Here is a 24331-nt window from a genome sequence, read left to right as displayed (position 1 = left end):
AAGGTGGTATATAAGACACTTTCACAATGACTATTACCTTTAAATAAAAAGCTAATAGCACAAAATCAAGATAATAACTTTTTAAATTAATTAAACTAAAGCGTTTCGCTCAAATATTGCATATATATTTAATTAATTGTTAGTCTTTTAAATTATTTTCCGCTGTTATCTTCATTAGGGGTCGTGCACAGCTGTTCTGCATAATATTTTTATTGTGTAAGGTAGGGGGTGCTAAGGGTTAGTTTATAGAACTAAGGGGGCGTGGCAGGAAAATTATGAGAACCACTGCTCTGTCTGAATCATGGAAGTTTAATTTTTACTTTTCTATACCTTTAAACCTTTGACTCATATTCATAAATGACCTTATCTTCAAGGCATTACGTATGTAAAAGACAATTTTAAAGATGAAAATTATATCACTGTACAATTTTATTTATTATATACCAAATTATGTGAATCAAGCTAATAATTATAATTAAAGTTTGTGCAAACAAATATATTTCATTATGTAATATACAAACATAAGCACGCAAACTTGATATTATTTTAAAAATATGCATTGTTTACATGTAATGTTACTCAAGAATGTTGCAGTTTTATTAGAATGGTAACTATAAATGTTCACATTAGTTAAAATTCTTCATTAAACTGTGGTTTGTTTGTTTTTGGAACCACTAGATGTGCCCATCATAGTGTTATTTTAAAAGCTGAAAATCCCATAATTTGATCTATTGAGTGAGTCTGCTGATGCAAATCTTATGATTAGCTCTAACTTATATTACACTATAAATAGTATTAATAAGCTAGAAAAAATACTTTGCCTTAAAAGACAAGAATGTATGAAATAATCGCTTTCTTACACACATAAACAAAAAATATCCTGCACCTGCTAATAAGCTGATCATCAGAGTAGAACCCAGAAAAGAAGGTGCACGTTTGCGGGCCACGCGGAAAGCAGTTGGTAACACAGCAGATATTAATATGTTGTTGACATTCCCTAGTACACTGTTAAAGGTCTTTCTTTGCAAGATACGTTCGTAATACGCCTCTAAATTTGGACGTTTTCCATTGCCCCAATTTCTTCTTGCAAATCCAAGGAATTTCAGCCGGTGTAAAGTCACAGCCAATGAAACATCTGCCAGGCTGAAAAAATTTCCACACAACCATGACTCACTTCCTTCTTCTGTTTTGAAAAGAACATAAATATAAATTAATATCATGTGCATAAAAGTATAAGAGTAGTCCATACAAACCATATAAAAAGGTATCTGACTCTAATTAGACTAGGCTGACCATATCGCCGCTTTAAAAAGGGACACATATGAAAAATACATATGCCAGGGCTGTTTAAAGAAATGTTTTGAATTATGTTACATTATAAGAACCCTGCCATATGTATTGTTCATATGTGTCCCTTTTTAAAGTGGCAATATGGTCACCCTAAATTAGACTCAACCGCTATAAATTGTGCATATTGTGTAATCTTGATCTAAACTCTATGTCACATTAAAGTGATTTTAAAGTTGAATGATTTAAAGCCCAGTATTTAAAAATACTCTTCAAAACATGGGCACTTTAAGTCATTAAACTTTAAAATGAAAATGATTCAAATTCACATTTTTGTTACGATAAACTTACCGCCGATTCTCCGCCTGCATCTCCTTCAGTATTTAGCAATTTGATGATGATCCGGCTACCTCAAATGGTTGTGTGCCTCACGAGCTGGACACCAAACTGGGCACACAACGATTGGATGATTGTCCTCGATCTGCTCAATACTGAAGGAGATGCGGGCAGAGGATCGGCGGTAAGTTTACAGTAACAAAAACGTAAGTATTTTAAAAAAGGAGTGTAATTGTAAAGTTTAATTACTTAAAGTGCCCATGTTTTTAAGAGTATTTTTAAATACTGGGCTTTAAATCATTCAACTTTACAATCACTTTAAGACATAGAGCTACACCAAGACATAGGCTATCGCGCAAACCTGCTATAGCATAAGTCACAGATATAGTACCATTTTATATAAAATTTAAATCAAGAGGCTTGAGCCAATCCCATGACTGCACACACATATTATATGTTTACTATATATGAGAATGAATACATCTAGAAAAAAAAAAGAAAACAAATATCCAATTTCTAAATGTTCCGCGCTGAAAGTTGCACCTACCTGGTGTCTCTTCAATTCTTCTCTGCAATTCAGTTTCAACCTGGTCCAGGACTTTTTCTAATTCATCTAGTATTTTCTTTAAGTACTTTATATTATCATGGTCCAGCAATTTTGCCTAAAACATATCAGATATATTCATAACCAGTTTCAAAGCTCCATAGAAGCAAACTAGTACAAATACTTTAATTTAATTATGTAAAAACAATAATTTTATCAATTACATTTTCTCTTAATGTTTATTCACTTCCAATAATATTGTTTAAGCATAACATGAGGTAACTTACATTTAAATAATTTTCTATTCTCCTTTAAAATATCTGATATTTAAATGGGAAGTAAAATCAAAACATTCACGATTCAAATAGAGCATGCAATTTTAAACAACTTTACAATTTGCTTCTTTACATTCTCTTGGTATTCTTAGTTGAAAAGCATACCTAGGTAGCCTCAGGTACAGCAATGCACTACTGCAGTGGTTCTAAACCCAAGTGACATCAAGGCCTGGTAAACTTTAGCCGGGTGCGTCCAAGGCCTGGTAGTCAAATTGAAAAGGCATTGATGACAGTGAGTCAAAGAAATATACACATGCAGGACCGTCTGTTCAGAAACCCTGCACTACCTAAACACAATGGGTGAGCCAATGATAAGACGCGCATATGTGCAGCCAGCAAAACGTTGCTTGCTCCTATTAGTTCATTACAGCTTCTTCAACAAAGGATACCAACAGAATGAAGCAAATTTGATAATATCTAAATCAGGAAAGTAGAATTTTGGGTTTCATGTCCCTTTAAAGGAAGGATCCAGTTCTGCAGAACGGGTATAGTTTCTTTAGCCGTTTTTTATCTACAAGATCACAATGGGAATGCCTAAGAGGGGCTGGATTTAACCTTTTCTGATTAGTAATTATACATTATACTTATATTTTTATTGCACACACATTTTTTAAAGCATTTTTCGAAATCCAGTTGCTCTTTTAGACTCCGTTCTAAGACTTCAGTTAAAGATCCTATTATAATTTCATGCAGTAACTAAAACAGTCATATTTATTTTAGAGGTATTGTGAGGCTTGGTATTTATGTAAAATGGAGCTTTTGAGCCTCACTCTGTACAAAAGCATCCTGGTATACAATACTCAAAAGATATTCTGTATAAACTTGCCGACTGTATGAGTCTTTTGGTTCTAATCTAATGTGAAAAACTATATTATTATCTTTAATAACAACCCAACCAGAACACAATGCATTTTTGTGATATATTGGAATTTAAAGAGCATGTTGTTAGTAAAAAGCCATTGGCTATGTCTGTACTGCAATGAGTGGCACTAAAGTCCAAGGAGTGACGTTTCATTTAGAAATAAGCAGAACAGAATGATTTTGACAGTTGACTTGCAAATACATTCCACCAAACCTCTCCATCAGAGACAGATATTTCAATAGGTAAATACATCCCACCAAACCTATCCACCACAGACAGAAATTTCAATAGGCAAATGCATCCCACCAAACCTACCCACCAGAGACAGATATTTAAATAGGCAAATACATCCAATCAAACCTATCCACCAGAGATAGATATTTCAATAGGCAAATACATCCCACCAAACCTATCCACCAGAGACAGATATTTCAATAGGTATATACATCCAGCCAAACCTATCCACCAGAGACAGATATTTCAATAGGCAAATACATCCCACCAAACCTATCCACCAAAGACAGATATTTCAATAGGCAAATACATCCAATCAAACCTATCCACCAGAGACAGATATTTCAATAGGCAAATACAGCCCACCAAACCTATCCACCAGAGACAGATATGTCAATAGGTAAATACATCCCACCAAACCTATCCACCATAGACAGATATTTCAATAGGCAAATTACATCCCACCAAACCTATCCACCAGAGACAGATACTTCAATAGGCAAAAACATCCCACCAAACATATCCACCAAAGACAGATATTTCATTGGGCAAAATACATCCCACCAAACCTATCCATCAGAGACATACAGCTAGATTTAGACTTCTGCGTTAGCCGTCAAAAGCAGCGTTAAGGGGTCCTAACGCTGCTTTTGGCCGCCTGCTGGTATTTAGAGTCAGGCAGGAAAGGGTCTAACGCTCACTTCCTTACCGCGACACCAGGCTACCGCAGATCCCCTTACGCCAATTGCGTATCCTATCTTTTCTATGGGATCTGCCTAACGCCGGTATTTGGAGTCTTGGAAGAAGTGAGCGGTAGAGCCTCTACCGACAAGACTCCTACCGACAAAAAAAGTCAGTAGTTATTCGCTTTGTTACGGTGGTCTGGAACTGAACCCGAAATATCTCAGAGATACGCCTGTGTATTTATATACTGTATATATATATATATATATATATATATATATATATATATACCTAATATGTGTATGTGTGTGTGTGTATATATATATATATATATATATACACAGACATACACATATTTAAATATATACTGTATATACAGTATATATATATATATATATATATATATATATATATATATATATATATATATATATATATATATATATATATATATATATATATATATATATATATAAAGAAACTTCAAAATGAGAAGAGGCACACTCAGGTCTTAATAAACATAATTTTATTTCTTCTTAAGCAAATTTTCAGTCAACGTTTCGGTTCTCACAGAGACCTTTTTCAAGACTGTTTTGATGTAGACATTCAAAGGATATGTTCAGCGCTGAACATATCCTTTGAATGTCTACATGAAAACAGTCTTGAAAAAGGTCTCTGTGAGGACAGAAACGTTGACTGAAAATTTGCTTAAGAAGAAATAAAATTATGTTTATTAAGACCTGAGTGTGCCTCTTCTCATTTTTAAGTTTCTATCTACCTACCATAGAGAGCACCAAGGCATTTCACTATATATATATATATAGATCTCAGCTCTCTCCCTCAGCGGTTCACCATTCTGCCAGCACTATTTGCGATCAGCTGTGTTTGTATCTGCACGGACCATTTTGCTCAAGAAAGATTGTATCCCAAAAAAACTCCTACCAAAAAGGGATGTGAGTGGAATAAGAGGCCGGGAGAAATACTTGTCCAGATCTCGAGTTACAGACAGCGACACCCGGCATTCAGGTTGGATTTGTCCTGACTTCTTTGATTAAGCACTTTCATAGCAAGCGGTTCTGAGCGGAACTTTCAAACTACATGCTCAAACATACCTCACAAGTTTGAGGTTGACTCTTGTGAGTAGATACCCTACGGGGAGCAGTTTTAATATACCCCTGTATTATTGTTTAAATTAAATTGATTTGCACTATGTAGGTGCCTTTGTGCGCTTTCTTTCTCATTTTTTTAGATTTCTACCTTACTCCGTGAGATTCCGGAGGATTAATAAGATACAGCAGCCGACACCTACAATTGATCTGCACTATTACGTGGGATCCAACCAACTTATCCTTTTTATTGTGATTTATTATCTTATCATTATATATTTCATTCTGTTATATATTTTCAATGAATCAATATTATTTGATTATTTGAATGTTTTGATTTTGGCATCATCCAGATATTTATATTGTATTTTAAAAAAATAGGTTTATTTAGAGCGCAGTTCTGTGTTTTGAAAGAGAGGTTTTTTAACCCTTTGACATACACGCTTTTTTTGTTTCATATATATATATATACATACACACATTATAGCCCTTATTAGTCAAATACCTTGTCCAAGCTAACTTTAGCACTCCACTTTTAATCTACCCCATAGCATTTTAGAAAACTCACCTTAAGACGCTTTTGTTTTGCTATGTAGGCATCTTCGAGATCTGGATTTTCCTGAGCAAGTTTCTTGAGTTCTGATTCAGTACTACCAATCTGAGCTGCAAGAGGAAACAAAAAATTAGGCAGCATTAGTATTCTTTAATTAATTTTGTGGTCAAATATTATTACACAGTATGATATAAAAGCTTATTTCTTTAACAATGTAATACAAAAGAGTGTTCTTTAACAATGTAATACACACCCTATAGTTTCTGTAATAGTATTAGCTATGTAAGGGATTTACCAAACAGAAGTGTAGGAGAATCACTTTGCCAATTAGCTCTTCCATGTTCCACTGCAATCATAAATAATGAATCTGTTATTTAATCAGCACTGTCCAGACCAACAGCAAGAAGGTAAACTATGAGTGACCCTACTGCTGCTATCTAAAAAAGGCTAAAGATAGAGAAAGGTGGGGTTCCCGGGCATTGGAAATATTCTTGTTGGGTGGCTCCCTTAGGTGCTGCAAAGGAAATTGTATTGAAAGGGACATTGTTATGATAATTGTGGTAGGAGATGGCCACATATGTGAGCTAGGGTTGCGATTGGGATTGCCTCATTTAGGGCCTAATTTTCAAAACCTCTCTGCTCAGGTGAGATGATCTAAAATAATTCTCCAGTACTGCAAGATCCCTAGTGACATTTTCAAAAGGCAGCTTTTGCTATACCTCTCCAAAGGGTATTCCCTGCATTTCTGTATGTGAAGGAGAGACAAGCCCAGTTTAATATAGCACTACATGACATGACAGTTCTGCTGTAACTTTAACAAATTAGGCTCATACTTTCTATATTTATGTGCATCTTTTACAAATTAAATTGCACTTTGCATTTCTTCTATTTAAATTAAAACTGAAAAACTGTCAGCTTAAGTTTCCAAGAAAACTTCTTTACTTTCTATGGGATAGATAATCAAACATTCTCTAGTTTGGAGTGAGATTATGGTGAACAGGGGCTGAACTTTCTGAATTTTCTAAGAAAAGGGGAGGAACCTAGAAGTCCCAGTGAGAAGACAGATGCTTTACATACAAAGCAATGAAGCTCTTGGATATAAAATTTCACATGGGAGAGAGAAAGTAACTGGAGAACACCTGAAGCTGATATAAAGGCTCAGTTTGCATAAATTATAAATTAAACAGTAATGTTTTCACTACCATTTAACTTGCCTTTGTCTATATTTAAGTGTATATTACTTTTCTGTTATTTAAAATAAGCGTATTGTGAATTTTGAGCAAACTTCACCTGCATACAGCTAGTGAGATAATTCAGTGAGACTAACTTATTTAAAATTCTTACGAAATTTCACAAGACTTGTGAGACAGCTTCAGACATAGGCCGGCATTTATAAACCGCTGGACAGACAGTGTTTGCTCCTGCGAACCTGTCCGCCCAGAATTGCAGTATTTAACATTGCACAAGTGTTTGCTCGCACTAGCCCAAAGGCGCGTCAATAGGGTGTTGTCAATCATTCCAGGGCGAATGTATCCAATCAAGCTGTATCCTATATCTGGTGTAATGGTTAGGAAGCTGCGGTCTGATGACCGCTGCTTCCTAACTTTCAGCTGCAGGCTCGCTCATGCATACGCAGCTTGATAAATGGGGGCCATACCTGGAAACTCCCCTGTCCAGCCCACGAATCTCCCTTGTTCCTAACACTTTCTGAAACTTACAGTTTTAGATTAGAATTGAGCAAATACAAAGTGCAATGTACTTTGTAAAATATACACCAAAATATACAAAGTATAATCCTAATTTGTTAAAGTAAGATATAAACTTTCAAAACATAATCAGAATTTGTAAAATCACTGCTAGATCTAAATCTATTAAAATATAAAAGAGAAAGTACAAAGGTTAAATGCAGTAATACTGAAAGGACCCAATCTGAAATGTATAGTAATATAACATTTGAAGCACAAAGTGTAAGTTTATCATGCAGTGCTATATTTCACTGGGCTTATCTCTCCCTTAAATACATAAATGAGAGAGATCTCACAGTGCTATAGAGTTCCACTATTGTTTTCGCTTTTGAGCATTCAGTGAGTTTAGCCCATGTGGCGTCTGAACTACAATTTCTCTCCAAGCTGGAGAATCCTTTGAATGTCGGGGCCTCAGCATTATTAGTGGTAGTTGATATTCATGGTAAAAGATAGATGAGGAGATGGAAGGTCTCACAGGCAAGTTGAAGCAATTTGGCCAGATTAGTTAGGGATAATTGTGTGAGGCTGGGTTACAGTGAGGGTTAATTGAAGATGGGGCAGTGCAGGTGGATAAGATTAACTGAAGTGGGGTGTCGCAAGTTGTCTTTAATACATTGTGTTGCTTGGGAGATTATAGGTTCCATCTAATGTACATAAAAGGAACATTCTAACTCACTGTAATTTCTTAGAGCATGCCATTTTTTAATTACTGGCCCTAGTATACTATGTGTTTAACCCCCCACATAAGGTACCTAAATAAACTTCCTTGTGGTAGCAACAAGCATTGCAACTCTGAAGAAAAACATGACCAGTGAGCCAATCAGGAGTGGCAGTTTAATGACCCCACCAACCACTGTTATGTTCTGCACAGGACATGTAATTCTTGCATCTCACAAGCTAGTGTCAGTTATGGAAAAACAACATGAATTAGTATGTGACATTTTTTGCATTAGAATAAAATGCAAAAACATTTGTAATTATATAATATAGGTTGTTAAATTTATGCGGCAGATTATTTATATTTGATCTGTCTGCAACGAGTGGCTAGTGTAATATAAGGACTTTACACAAGGTCAAGACAGTCTTAATGAAAATTTAACTATCCAGACATAGCAGCAGGCTTGATATGCTGTCACTGCTATTGTATTTGGGCTCCATAAAAAGTCACAGCTGTCATTGACACTGGCAATGTGTCACAATGTGACTGTTAGCTATTTAATTGCCAACATGGCACATAACCTGCGATTGATAACAAAAGGTTTTCTCTATGCAACAACCCTGCAGCTATTAAAGGGATATGAAACCCAAAATTTTTCTTTCACTGTTTAAAAAGAGCAAGCAATTTTAAACAACTTTCCAATTTACTTCTATTATCTAATTTGCTTCATTGTCTTGGTATTGTTAAAGAAACATATCTAAATAGGCTCAGTAGCTGCTGATTGGTGGTTACACATAGATGCCTCGTGTGAATGGCTCACCCATGTGCATTGCTATTTCTTCAACAAAGGTTATCTAAGAATGAAGCAAACCAGATAATAGAAGTAAATTGAAATGCTTTTTAAAATTGTGTTCTCTTTATGAATCATAAAAGGAAAATTTTGGGTTTCATGTCTTTTTAACTACAGCAAGAATAAGACCTGAGTGCTCTTTATTAGGATCTGGTCACCAACCTCTGTGAAAGTAGTTCCAAGTACCCATATTATATAGTATTTTGCTTAGGTCAATTAGTAGCTCAAATGGGCAATGAACAAAGCATGAACTGCTTGAGCAATGATAACGGCCGACAGTGTATGCTGTCAGCATTCATCAATGTCTGTCGGACATGATCCGGTGAGCGGATCATGTCGGACAGACCGATGATAAATCGGCAATATAATAACAACACATTGATCATTATTCTCAGAATGCAGAGACATATTACACTATCAGGTAAACCTACTGTGCACATTCATATTACAAGTCAATGATAAAATAGATTTACTAGAGACGGTTTAGCCGCCCTATACTTTTCAATGGAAAGTTAAGTGTTAGGGCTAAAATAAAAGTTTCACAAAACATATGTAAAACATTAAAATATTACACTCCTATATAAACATATCTAATAAAAAATATCAGTTTAATATTGAAAAATGTTGTAATAGAGTTAAGAAGGGATATGGTATATGAGAATTAGAATCCTATATAAACATATCTAATAAAAAATATCAGTTTAATATTGAAAAAATGTAAGAGAGTAAAGAAGGGATATGGTATATAACAAGGTGTTTGAAAAGGGAAGGGCTCAAAGATGTGTATATGTGTCAAAATATTTGTATATATATATATATATATATATAAATATATATATATATATATATATATATATATATATATATATATATATATATATATATATATATATATATATATATATATATATATATATATATATATATATATATATACTTGTGTGCCCTTCCCAGTCAAATACCTTGAAATATGCAATATAATTTTTATTTCTAACTGAGCAGAGAGCACTAAACAAAAGCAGACTGGGTTTTTATGAAATAAACAAGTGTATACAAAAAGGATTTTAGGAACATATAGATAATAAAGACAAGGCAGTACTAGACACATTTACAGTAAACAAGGATAATATGTATTGTAAAGGAACAATAAAGTTATTGAAGCTGAAGGGGCACAGGTTGTAGGTTGGAGTTGTACACAGGTTTCCTGAGCTCAAACAGAAATAAATCTGGATATTATTATATGTTTACACTTAAAAGTCGTTATACGTTTGGGAGTACAGCTACGGTACTAGCCTCTACTGTGTTCAGAGGTGATACCACTTTAAAATGCTTTACCACTTGTATACTGAGTTGATAGATCTCAATACTGCCAAGTTACAATATGATATCCTTACAGCCAATGTATCGCTATACTGACTTATCAAAGGTCCTTATCAAAGGTCTTGCGGACAGTGCGGATCAGGTCCGCAAGACCTCAATGAATGCGGAGAGCAATACACTCTCTCCGTATTCAGCATTGCACCAGCAGCTCACAAGAGCAACGCCGCCCCCTGCTGACTCACGGCCAATCGGCCGCCAGCAGGGAGGTGTCAATCAACCCAATCGTATTCGATCATCGGGTTGAATTGCTGCGAATCCTGTCCGCCTCATCAGAGCAGGCAGACAGGGTTATGGAGCAGCGGTCTTTAGACCGCTGCTTCATAACTGCTGTTTCTGGCGAGTCTGAAGACTCGCCAGAAACACGGCCCTTCAAGCTCCACTCGGAGCTTGATAAATGGGCCTCATTGTGTATTATTGTGGATGGAGTTGCAGCATTGGTAATGAGCTATCCAGTTACTTATATGTCTTAAGTTCGTAGATATCAATCTAGCATTGTTGTATGTTTAGGCTTAAGTCATATCGCTGTTAAGAGACTGCTACTAACTATATTACTATTTGTAGCTTATACTGTTAGGTTGTATCCTTACGTTGCTAAGCACCTAATACCTGTTTTGCTATGGTTCCTGTTATCTTCAGCTGTATTAGATAGTAAGCCCTTTGTTAGCTAATGCATATTGCTTCTCAAAGGTTAAACCTATCTTAAGTTAGCCGGCAAAGGTAATGTGCAATTGGTATTGTTTTAAATGCTGCTTTTCCGGGTGTACAGCCAGAAGCTCTGGCGATGCTGCCACTAAGTTTTTACTATGTTAAGTTAATGATCACCATTGTTTAAAGTTTTTTAAAGTTACATTTAGATATAGTACACAGAGGAGATCAAGTTAAAACTAAGGAACCCCTTGACGCGGCGTTTCTCTTACGCTTCCTCAGAGGGGATACCAACACTAAGAAATACGTATATATTAGACAACCATAATAGATCTCTTTAGATACCACTAAATTAAAGTATATCATAAAATAAAAGTCAATACACAGGAGAAGTGTGTTTAATTTTTGTATGGGCAGCAGAATACCAGAAAACACTGTCTTTTAAATAAATATTAATAAAAGTTACTTTTTATTTATTTTTCTTTTGTATCATATTTTGCCCTACCAATAAAGAATCAGTGCATAGAAGCATACTTTTTTTACATACTCACACACAGTGAGTTATGCCTATCTAGTTGTAAACTAGTTCATGTGTGCCATATTGATAACATTGTCAGGGCCGAATTTCCCCCCCCCCCCACGCCCACCCCCCAAAAAAGTGGGAAAAAAATTAGGACTTTTTTTATTATTATTTAGGACAACTAAAAATAAATATTAGATGTAAAATTACATTTTCCCTTATGGAGATACACAAATACACACACCAATTGCAATATTTGTTGTAGTGGAAGCTACACCAAAAATCAATATTCACTCAAATGGCCATACAATTTCTATTATGTATAACATAAACAAATCATGTTAAACTTTTAATGCAAAATATTCTAAAGAAACCCCTATTTAAAGGGACATTAAATGTGACAGTTTGCTAGGGCATTTTATTCTTGCATTAGTGCTTGCACAGAAGTGTGTTAGCCTCTTGCAAAAGAGTTAAACACATAGTCAATGTCAGTTCTGAGACAGCAATACACATCTGTGCACACCCAGATGGGCTCATAGGACATGTTTACTTACAAGCCATTAGAGTATTGCTTTTCTAGAGATGACTTTGACTATGTGCTTAACATTTTGTTGGAGTTAAACACAGTTTTGTGTAAACAATAGCAATATTAAAACTAGCAGCATGCAAGATCATCAACAACCTGTGCAGCCAGTTGAAGAAAATATAAAATGTAGGTCTTTTTTCCACTACATGAAAAAAATCTTGTGAACTCTGATATTTTTGGTACAAATACACACAGATGTTATATTTATATTTCAGAACAAAATAAATGTAATATGATGTTGCTCTCAAAGGAAAAGATGGAATGTTGTAGATTATATGTAATCCAGGGGTCAACAAATGTGTTTAAAATTAGAAATTAGAAATTCAATTTACCACAAAACACAAACATACCACACTTACTTGATAAAAGAACAGATTAACAATTTTTAATGTGATGTGTGTATGTATGAATATATATATATATATATATATATATATATATATATATATATATATATATATATATATATATATATATACATACAAACATACATACATACATACATACAAACAAATATGCCATGTGAGTGGTTTACACACATACACATTTTACAGCCTTACAGTCTACAAACATTGTTGTCAAAGTGCCCTAAAGGCTGTAAATCACAAATGGCATTTTGTAATAAAGAGCAGAGCAGCACATAACCTCCTCACCTTCAAGGCCTTTATAGAACTAAAACATTCATCCTGAAGCAGAATTTAACCCCCTGGCTATCAAAATGCACTACAGCACATAACAAGTGAATACACTGCAACCCTCTCTGGTAGCCAAGGGGTTAAAGTGCTCTGCTTATTATGTTGTCGTTCTAGGCAGCATTAGAAGCCTTGTACAGTCCTAACCTGTTGTTCTGAAGCTTTCATTCCTTCAACAAAAAGTGTCTGCTACACATCAGCATGGAGCTTGGCTGTGTGAGGGAGGCAACAGAAGTACAGAAAATAAAAGTGAAACTAAACATGCCTGGTGAAAATGGAAGGGGTTTAGTTTTAATCTTTGCCCCTCTCTCCTTCATGGCTCCCTCAACTGCTGTAACATATTCCCAATGGAACACTCGACTCTGTAAGCAGCTGGCAGCACAATTCTTACTAAAATTAATGCCCTCACAAAAAAAAATATATATTATTTTATTTTTTTATTACTGACAGGCAGGCGCCCCTCACTGCAAGGCGCCTGTAGGCACATGCCTACTGTGCCTAATGGGAAATCCGGCCCTGAACATTGTGTTCACTCTCATGGAGTTATTTATGATTCAGCACTGATTGGCTAAAATGCAAGTCTGTCAAAAGAACTGAAATAAAGTGGCAGTCTGCAGAAGCTTAGATACAAGGTAATCACAGAGGTAAAAATTATATAAATAAAGCAGTGTTGGTTATGCAAAACTGGGGAATGGGTAACAAAGGGATTATTTATGTTTTTAAACAACAGCACTTCTGGAGTAAACTGTCCCTTTAAGTATCTCTTCCATTGAGGAAATAAGTTGTAAGCAGGCTCCCAACACATCAGGCAATACTGCCTCTTATTGGCTGTATTGCCCCTGTCTAAAGAAACGTTATCAACAGGAGGCTGGATTACAACCGTCAAATAGGGTAACTTTGTTTTAAAAAAATCATACACAAATAACATTATTTTAAAAAATAGATATAGATTGCTATATAAGCTGTATACATACTGCGGATTCGAGTTGTTGCATATGCCGGTATCATTGGGTCTACAGTTAATTCAGGATGAAGAATGCAGCCATGAGTATACGCATCCATAGGTAAGGAATCCAAAAGCTCTCTGTAGTGCTGCACACGAGGGAAATACATGCTTCCTTCTTGCGGCATTAGTTTAGGAGTTTTATCTATAATCAATATGTAGAATTTACATTTTCTCAGCAATAACATATCACCAGTAAAAATCTAAGGCACTACAAAATATTAGACTTGTGTATTTGAATCCTTCAGTAGGAACCGAATGTAGAAGTAAGTACTACTCAGCAATTTTTGGAGCTGGATTGATTCTGGTGCAAGATCACCACATTAAGATCTGGATTTGCACAGATCTTAATGTGGTGATTTTGCAGCAGAATCAATCCAGCTCCGAAAAGAGCCAAATAGCGCTTACTTCCACATGCAGATCATACTGAAGGATCCAAATGCACAAGTCTACAAAATATACACTGTCAAACTTGTTTTAATAATCTTATGTTTTGTCACATGCTTATCTCACACACATAAAGAAAATCATGTCATTTTATACCTTAATAATTTATTAATATCATAGTAAATTAGAAGGTATCATTAAAATCATTATTTACCAAACAAAATAACTCTTGTAATATGGATCAGCTTTTCAGAAGTAGCACTTAAAGGGACATGAAACCCAAAATGTTTCTTCCATGATTCAGATAGAGTATAAGATTTTAAACAACTTTCCAATTTACTTCTATTATTTAATTTGCTTCCTTCTCTTGTTATACTTTGCTGAAAGAGACCTATAGTGCATTTCTGCTCCTTCAACATATGATACTACGAAAATGAAACAGATTAGATAATAGAAGTAAATTAGAAAGTTGTTTAAAATTGTATTCTTTTTCTGAATCATGAAAGAAAAAATTTGTTTCATGTCCCTTTAACTAGGCACATGCTCAGCCTTATTAAAGGAAGTATAATTGCTTTGCAATTAGAGATTGTTTAACACATTTTACCTAAAATGGAAAAATAGACACCTAAATTCATAAGGATTTTGACGTTAGGTGCATAGGGTATCTAACTTTCATGGCAGTGTCCTGTATTATATTTATGTTATCAGTGGTTTAATTTCTTAAATGAACATAAAACCAATGTTTTTCTTTCATGATTCAGATAGAACATTCAATTTAAAAAAAAAAAAACTATACTTCTATTATCAAATTAGCTTCAGTTTTTAGTATCCTTGAAGGGGCAACAATGCACTACTGGGAGCTAGCTGAACACATCTGGTGAGCAAATGACAAGAAGCATATATGGGCAACCACCAATCAGCAGCTAGCTCCCAGTAGTGCATTGCTGCACTGAGCCTACCTAGGTATGTTATCAAAGAATATCAAGAAAAGAAAACAAATTAGATAAAAGAAGTAAACTAAAAAGTTGTTTAAAATTGCATGGTTTGTCTGAATCATTAAATATTTTTTTTCTCTCATAAAAATCTAAATATGCTTTATCACCAACCCAATATAAATCACTCCTAGTACCCTAAATGAATGTAATACATGGGGGACAGGAAGATATGCTCCATATGCCCAATGCATATTTAAATGTATAATGAAACACATAAAAAACCTTTTACTATTGTTATACTGCAAAACAAATATTCTACTCAAAATTCTTGTACATTTCCATTTTCACTATTATGTTAAGATTCCCTGTTTTTTTTACTGTGAACTTAAACTTTTATTGTGCAATGCAAAATGTTTATATCTGTGAGTCTTTACCTGCTGTACTGTATCATCCATAGCGGAAAACAGTGGAAAACTATAAATGTATTAAAACATTTAGTACAAAATATGATGATCCAAAGTTTATTATTGAAGTGACAAAAGAAAATATTGTTACCATCAATAAATGTTTGTTCCAAATAATCGATAATCTGTGTGGCTTCACAAATAATATTTTCTCCATGAACAAGCACAGGTACTTCCCCTGAGGGGTTCAGTCGCATAAACCACGGCTCATTGTGCTCACTTAAGGGAAGACTCACATCATGCTCTTCACATTTCAGAGCTTTTTCGGCTATGACCAGTCGTACCTAAACATAATATAAATCCATTGTCACCATAAACATAAATGATCAAACAACATACTATGTACTTAACACATTTACTCATCTGCCACAGTAAATCCATCTAATGCATCCTTCCATGCAGATGTCTTGTTTTTCCTCAATCTCACCCTACAGTTGTTTGTGGTTTTTAACCATCTCAAAATGCATTTCAGCCTCATGAAACTTGCATAAACCTGAGTCTGCAAAATGTGAAAGAACAGTGGGATCCCTTACACCATTTGCTGAAGTAAAGTGGTGCATTAAAGGGATATGAAACCCACATTTTTATTTCATGACTCAGATAGAGGGGCCGATTTATGAAAGTGAGAGGGGACATGATACGATGTAGTGTATCTTCTCCGCCGCACATCAATAAATGCCGACAGCGCACACTGTCGGCATTTATCATTGCACAAGCAGTTCTTGTGAACTGCTTGTGCAATGCTGCCCCCTGCAGATTTGCGGCCGCTAGCAGGGGGTGTCAATCAGCCTGATCGTATAGGATTGGGCGGATTGATGTCTGCAGCCTCAGAGCAGGCGGACAAGTTATGGAACAGCGGTCTTTAGACAGCAGTTATGCAAGAATGTTACCCATTTGCAATTGCACTAGGTGGCAGCACTATTTCCTGTCATGTAGCGCTCCAGACACATAAGTAGGTGTCTATAACGGGCCAGATTACAAGTGGCGCGCTATTTCGTGTTTTCGCTTAAACGCAAACACCGCCGGAAGTAAACTTTTAACATACAAGGGTTAGCGCACGTATTACAATTTCAAAATAAAACAACAGGGCTTTTGGATATGCGTAAACTTCTTCCCCCCATAGACTTCAATTGTGCACATTATTAAAAAAATCTGACACCACATTAGACCTACAGCTCTAAGCCCGAAGCTAGTTATGCTTGTGTTACATTACAGTGTTCTTCACATAGAGGAAAATGTTCTTTTTATTTTTAAATATATATACATACATGTTTATATATGTGTTTATGCGTGTATATATGTATGTATATTTATATATAAATATATACATATACATGTTTATATATGTGTTTATGCGTGTATATATGTATGTATATTTATATATAAATATATACATAAATGTTTATATATGTGTTTATGCGTGTATATATGTATGTATATTTATATATAAATATATACACATACATGTTTATATATGTGTTTATGCGTGTATATATGTATGTATATTTATGTATAAATATATATACATACATGTTTATATATGTGTTTATGCGTGTATATATGTATGTATATTTATATATAAATATATATACATACATGTTTATATATGTGTTTATGCGTGTATATATGTATGTATATTTATATATAAATATATACACATACATGTTTATATATGTGTTTATGCGTGTATATATGTATGTATATTTATATATAAATATATACACATACATGTTTATATATGTGTTTATGCGTGTATATATGTATGTATATTTATGTATAAATATATATACATACATGTTTATATATGTGTTTATGCGTGTATATATGTATGTATATTTATATATAAATATATACACATACATGTTTATATATGTGTTTATGCGTGTATATATGTATGTATATTTATATATAAATATATACACATACATGTTTATATATGTGTTTATGCGTGTATATATGTATGTATATTTATGTATAAATATATATACATAAATGTTTATATATGTGTTTATGCGTGTATATATGTATGTATATTTATGTATAAATATATATACATACATGTTTATATATGTGTTTATGCGTGTATATATGTATGTATATTTATATATAAATATATACACATACATGTTTATATATGTGTTTATGCGTGTATATATGTATGTATATTTATGTATAAATATATATACATACATGTTTATATATGTGTTTATGCGTGTATATATGTATGTATATTTATATATAAATATATACACATACATGTTTATATATGTGTTTATGCGTGTATATATGTATGTATATTTATGTATAAATATATACACATACATGTTTATATATGTGTTTATGCGTGTATATATGTATGTATATTTATATATAAATATATACACATACATGTTTATATATGTGTTTATGCGTGTATATATGTATGTATATTTATATATAAATATATACACATACATGTTTATATATGTGTTTATGCGTATATATATTTATGTATATTTATATATAAATATATACACATACATGTTTATATATGTGTTTATGCGTGTATATATGTATGTATATTTATATATAAATATATACACATACATGTTTATATATGTGTTTATGCGTGTATATATGTATGTATATTTATGTATAAATATATACACATACATGTTTATATATGTGTTTATGCGTGTATATATGTATGTATATTTATATATAAATATATACACATACATGTTTATATATGTGTTTATGCGTGTATATATGTATGTATATTTATATATAAATATACATACATGTTTATATATGTGTTTATGCGTGTATATATGTATTTAAATATAAATATATATACATAAATATACATGTATATGCACATATATACACACATACACATATTTAGACATATATATACCATATACCTTATAACCCTTATATATATATATTTGTATTACTATTTATATACATAATTTTTGTCAGATAGTGTATACATGAGTGTAACAGTTTATTTTAATGTGTATATATATATATATATATATATATATATATATATATATATATATATATATATATATATACCATGCCTATAGTCTCAGAATGAGTTAAATCACCATGTTACATATAGTTTTTTTATAAGAATGTAATATCCTCTATCCACTATCCTCACTGTGTTTTCTTGTTAGTGTCAGGGCTCATAGATCTATACAGGTATACCTCACTTTACAGCGCTTCACTTTACAGCGATTCGCTAATACAGCGCTTTGTGGAGCTGAAGTTCAACCTCCAAAGATTTTGAAACAGTGCTGTAAATCATTGTGAGATTGCGAGAAAAGTGACTGGCACCATTTTGCTATGCTTAGTTCACTCTGTTAACTGCACTGTAGTGCAATCTGTGTCTCAGTGCTATAGTCTGGCAAATTTTACTACAGTAATTGTCACTATTTTACAGGTACAGTATTTATTGAATACTAATTGAATACTTGCTGTGCTAGTGTTAAACTAAACGTAGCACTATTGTACCCCTAATATATGTTAGTTCAAACATGTTTTTAAGATTTTAAACACTGAAAAGAAAGCTAAAATTACCTTGTTTCACTTTAAGGCGGTTTTCACTTTACAGCGGGGCTCCGGTCCCTAACCCGCTGTATGAGCGGGGTATACCTGTAGATCTGTAAGTCTAAGTCTCTGAATATGAGGATGCATACATGGTAAAATAAGTTACATATATATTTTTTTATAATAATGTAATACTTTAGATATTCTACTTGTTCTGTACATAGAGTTCAAGATATTGCAAAGTCACAAAAAAATCTAATTTTCAGTTACTAAATTTTATTAAATAATATAAGTACAGTAGGTACAGAATTCTAAATCTAGTGTTTTGAAAATTTTAATTAATGCTAAATGTGGAAACACAACATTTTGTATTGCAATATTAAAGAACTAAAGTCTTAGAGAAAGTTAAACACATAGTGCTCTGCAAGCAATAGCACAATAATACAATGCTCTAAAACATTACAGAATTTTCATTTTGCCCCTTTAAATGCTGCTGTTCAAATGAATGATAGGAGAAAGATGATAATACCCCTTTAACTATGATTTATCCCCTGTGATGGTTAAACACACTACACCCAGGCACCATTTATGTGATAATAGGATGTCCATGCAAAGCAGTGCATTTTATTCTTGCATTGTGATGTCCTTTTAATAAGTCAAGGAAACCACAGTACAGCCTCATAGGCCTAACCATAATTTGCTGCTGGTTCTGTTAGCAACCTAACTCTTTTTGTACAAATGTATCCTGCTTTGCATGTAAATATTATAGAGAGTAAGAAAATGGGCATGCAATGAATGAAATGTACAGCAGCCTTTCCCTCTGAGCTGTCCAGTTCTGAAGCTAATCTGCACTGACTTTACTGCACCTTCTGTGATGTGAATGAGTGGGTCCAGTGGTATAGAATTAGCTTGTCCTCTGTGCTTGGTTTCACAGCAGGGAGGTCGTTTTCTTCTTGGCTCATGTTTTGGGCCATGACTGTCAGGTGATGCTGTCCCTTCTCCTCCTTATTTCCCTTTGTAGTGTTGGATTCTGTATTCTTTACTAATCATATAACCCCCTCTCTGTACCAGGATGCAGTCTTAAACCACACCTCTCTCACAACCTCTCCTTTATGTTCTTTTAAGGTGGATTTACTCAGTTAAGGAACCTACTGATGCAAATTCAAATGTTGTAACAAATGTAAAGTAACTATATACTGAAAACATGTTATAGTCTAGATTTTTTTATGTTTATTTTTTTAATTAAATTCTAAAAGGATGTACATACAAAAGAGATATATAATAAATGCACTTTTATAATATTTTGTATCCCCCAATACATAAATGAAGAATAGACATCTTGAAAGGACAATAACGTGAAAATTAAACTTTCATGATTCAGACAGTATGTGGTTTTAAACAACTTTCTAATGTATTTTATCGAAGTTGCTTTGTTCTTTTGGTATCCTTTGTTTAGATAAAAGCCCTAGGTAGGTTCATGAGTAGTAATGTACTTCTGGGAGCTAGCTGATCATTGGTAGCTGCAAGTATATAAATGCATTACAAGGAGCACTAAAGTAATAAAGTGTAGCTTTTATTGAACTTACAATTAAAACTTCAACAGTGGCATAAATAAGAGTACACAAAGCTGACAAGTCACGGGATGAAGCAACTGGCGTAGCTCTAGCTATTTATGCCGCTGTTGAACTTTTTATTGTAAGTTCATTAAAGCCACATTTTATTACATTAGTGCTATTTGCAATGCATTTTTCTCATGGCCAAGTTGGGAATTAAGTTAAGAATGGGTAATTACTTATAACAGCTCTCAGCCCCCCTATTATACCCGTTACAGTAGAGGCGCATGACGGAGAGTACTAAAACAGAGAAGAGAGGCGATTCATTAACAGTGCAATGGACATTTGGTGCCTATACACAATAGTGTCTATGAGGATGGATTATTGTTTAATTTGCGCCCCTGTTTTGCAACCTGCATGAGAAGGCTTCATAAAGACCGATCTCTTTACATCTATTTCAGGTGAGCTGCTAATGCACAGTGTTGTTAAAAGTATAATGGCCATCCCTCATTTGCACCAAGGAATATTCTGATTCCTGGGGCTGTTAAGATATGTGTTATTTCACTCACTATATGTCTATCACTATATCTGTGACTGAATCAGCATCAAAGACACCTACCGAAGCTCCCTTTGTGTGATTTGTGGCAGCTTCACATATATGTTTCTTGTCATTGGCCAGATGTGTTCAGCTAGACCCCAGTAGTGCATTGCTGCTCCTTCAACTAAGGATACAAAGAGAATGAAATAAATTTGATAACAGAAATAAAGTGGAAAGTTGTTTAAAATGGTATTCTCGATCTGAATCATGAAAGTGGCACACCACCGAAAGAATGTAAAGAGGGGATTTGTTTCTCTTTCCTTTTGTGTTTTGTGATTTTACCATTCATTAAGATTTTTCCCTATGTTTTCAAATGCTTTTCCTTTAGAATTATTTTTCTTTTTTTTTTTTTAGAAATTTTCTCTTTATTAAACACAATGCAGCTTAGACATTTGATCAAAATAGACATAACCAAAGTTTTACATATCTCATGAAGGATAAACAACTCAAATGTAAGATAATAGTCCATACATATTAGATCATAATACTGTGTATCTGAGAAGTAATCAAAGTCCTTCTGTATTCTAGGTATTAGTCAAATGTTCATCAATCATAGCAAGAAATAAACTAACTTAACATAACAACCAGGGAAAATATATACCTAATGTCTCATGCTTAACAATTTGGAAACTGAATTTGCTCGAGAGTCAACATTTTATAGATTTCTGCTTATCTGAAATTTAAGAGGAATCCCCTTCTCAATTATGTCAATTCATGATGGGTGTGCCATATCTGTTGTTGTATGAATATATTGCTCCCACAGGAAAATCATATCTTGATAGAAATCCATCTGGCCCAAAGCAAAATAGTGTGATCTCTCCAGGATCAAAGTATTCTTTACAACTTCTATCCAATGGGGAATGGTGGGAACCTGAGGGCTTTTCCAAAGTGTAGGAACAAGCCGTTTTGCGGCGTTTTTTAAATTTTTTTTATAATTGCCTTCTTATCTTGCATGGAATGTCAAAGAGAGCATTAAACAAGATTTTCTCGGGCGAGAGCTCAAGTTGGGCCCCTATAATTTTACATGCAATTGCGTGAATTTGCTTCCAGAAGTGTCTTATCATTTCACACTGCCACCAGATATGGTACATAGAGCCCACCCCACCACAGCCCCTCCAGCACCTGTCGCTTGCAGTCTTAAACATATGTTTTAGTTTGCTAGGTGTTAGATACCATCTAGTGAGTATCTTCATATTGGTCTCTAAGATCGCTGCCGAGTGTGCAGATCTAGCTGTAGCCCTGAACCATGAGGACCATTTTTTGGTGGAAATAGGCAAGCCAATTTCTCCTTCCCATTTAAGGGTATAGTTTGGTTTCGTGGGGTAAGATGATTTAAGGAGGCTCCTATACATCAAAGATATTATTTTTTTAGGATGTCATTGTGATGTGCAAAGAGTTTCAAATACAGTGAGATGTCTTATCATGTCTTTATTTGATTTATGTGTGACAATAAAATGTCTTATTTGATGATAGTAAAGCCAAGAACTGAATTGAGTCAAATCTCTCTCCAGCAGAGTCTCTTTAGGTGCCAATTGGCCCTTTGTTAGTAGCAAGTATATAGGCAGCTGCCTTGTCAAGGGAGTAGGTTCAATGTTATTGACCATTTTTTCAGGGGGGGCTGCAGGGCATTCTCTATTTGGGTTTAGGATTGTTAATGGTGAATAAGGTGTGGTGATTAAGTGAAATTTACGTCTTATGTATGCCCAATCTGACCAAGTCTCCTTAATGATCGGGTATGTAGATATGTTTTCCATTACAGGTTTTTGAGGGGCCCAACAAATGCCTCCTATGTGGGAAATGTCTAGCAATTGGGTCTCCAAATGGACACATCTTTTATAAGAATTCCCCCCTTGTCTACACCAGTCTATCACACGATTCAAAGAAATCGCTAGTTTGTATAGGGAGAGATTGGGAACACCCAAAAGCCCCTCTTCCCTATGGGTGTATATGGTACTTCTCGCAATTCTAGGGGGCCTTCGATGCCAAATGTACGTGTCAGTTATAGATTGTAACTTTCTTATTAATGTATTAGTGCCAGGAATTGGAAGGGCCTGCATAATATATAGGGCTTTCGGTAATAGTGTCATTTTTGCCGCAACTATTCTTCCCAGCCAAGAAATGTTCTTTGGGAGCCAGGATGAGGTCAGGAGGGTGGATTCCTCTAGAAATCGACCATAGTTTAACCTGCACAGATCTTCTATTTTTAATGTTAAGAAAATGCCTAGGTACTTTAGTGCCAGAGTTTGGATTTTAAAGGGGTAATGTTGACTAATTATAGAGAGATCTCTATTGGATAAGTTTATTGGGAGTATTTCTGATTTATTGTTATTAATTAGGAAGTTGGATACTTCGCCATATGTTGTTAATTCATGTTGGACAACTGGTAGAGTTTGAATTGGGGAAGTCAAAGTCATGAGGATATCGTCGGCAAACATTGCCAGTTTGTAAGTTTCTCCCTTTATTGTGATACCATGTATATCATGGTTGTTACGTAGCTTTACTTCCAAAGGTTCTAAGGAGAAAGCAAATAATATGGGGGAAAGGGGGCAGCCCTGGCGAATCCCATTCCGAATTTCAAAGCATTCCGATAGCACTCCATTAACTCTAACCTGGGCTGAGGGATTGGAGTAAAGGGCTAAAAAATTTTGTATAAATGTGGTGGAGAAGCCAAATTTTTGAAGGGTGGTCTGGAGGAAAGTCCAGTCTAATCTATCAAATGTTTTTTCAGCATCAATTGATAAATGCACAGAGGGGATATTTGAATTTTTTACGTGTTCCATGAGGTGCAACACTTTACATATATTGTCTTTAGCTTCCCTTTGTGGGACAAACCCAAC

At 34.2% G+C, this 24331-nt stretch overlaps 1 protein-coding gene across 3 annotated transcripts in view; it reads right to left on the bottom strand.

Moving 5' to 3' along the window:
• Positions 1-411: 411 nt before the first annotated feature.
• Positions 412-24331, bottom strand: part of GDAP1 (ganglioside induced differentiation associated protein 1) — a 220462-nt gene continuing 196542 nt past the window's right edge. For all 3 annotated transcript variants that reach the window (XM_053715139.1, XM_053715138.1, XM_053715137.1), the window contains 5 exons: positions 15898-16090; positions 13992-14165; positions 5957-6051; positions 2171-2285; positions 412-1183 (listed from right to left, as the gene is read on the bottom strand). In XM_053715139.1, coding sequence (XP_053571114.1) covers positions 804-1183; positions 2171-2285; positions 5957-6051; positions 13992-14165; positions 15898-16003 — 870 coding nt within the window. In that variant the 5' untranslated portion in view covers positions 16004-16090 and the 3' untranslated portion in view covers positions 412-803. The remainder of the gene's footprint in view (positions 1184-2170; positions 2286-5956; positions 6052-13991; positions 14166-15897; positions 16091-24331) is intronic.

This window comes from Bombina bombina, chromosome 5 (assembly GCF_027579735.1).
Source record: "Bombina bombina isolate aBomBom1 chromosome 5, aBomBom1.pri, whole genome shotgun sequence".
NCBI classification, from domain to species: Eukaryota; Metazoa; Chordata; class Amphibia; order Anura; family Bombinatoridae; genus Bombina; species Bombina bombina.
The sequence above is the reverse complement of the archived record's forward strand: the minus strand, read 5'-3'. Positions and strand labels throughout refer to the sequence as shown.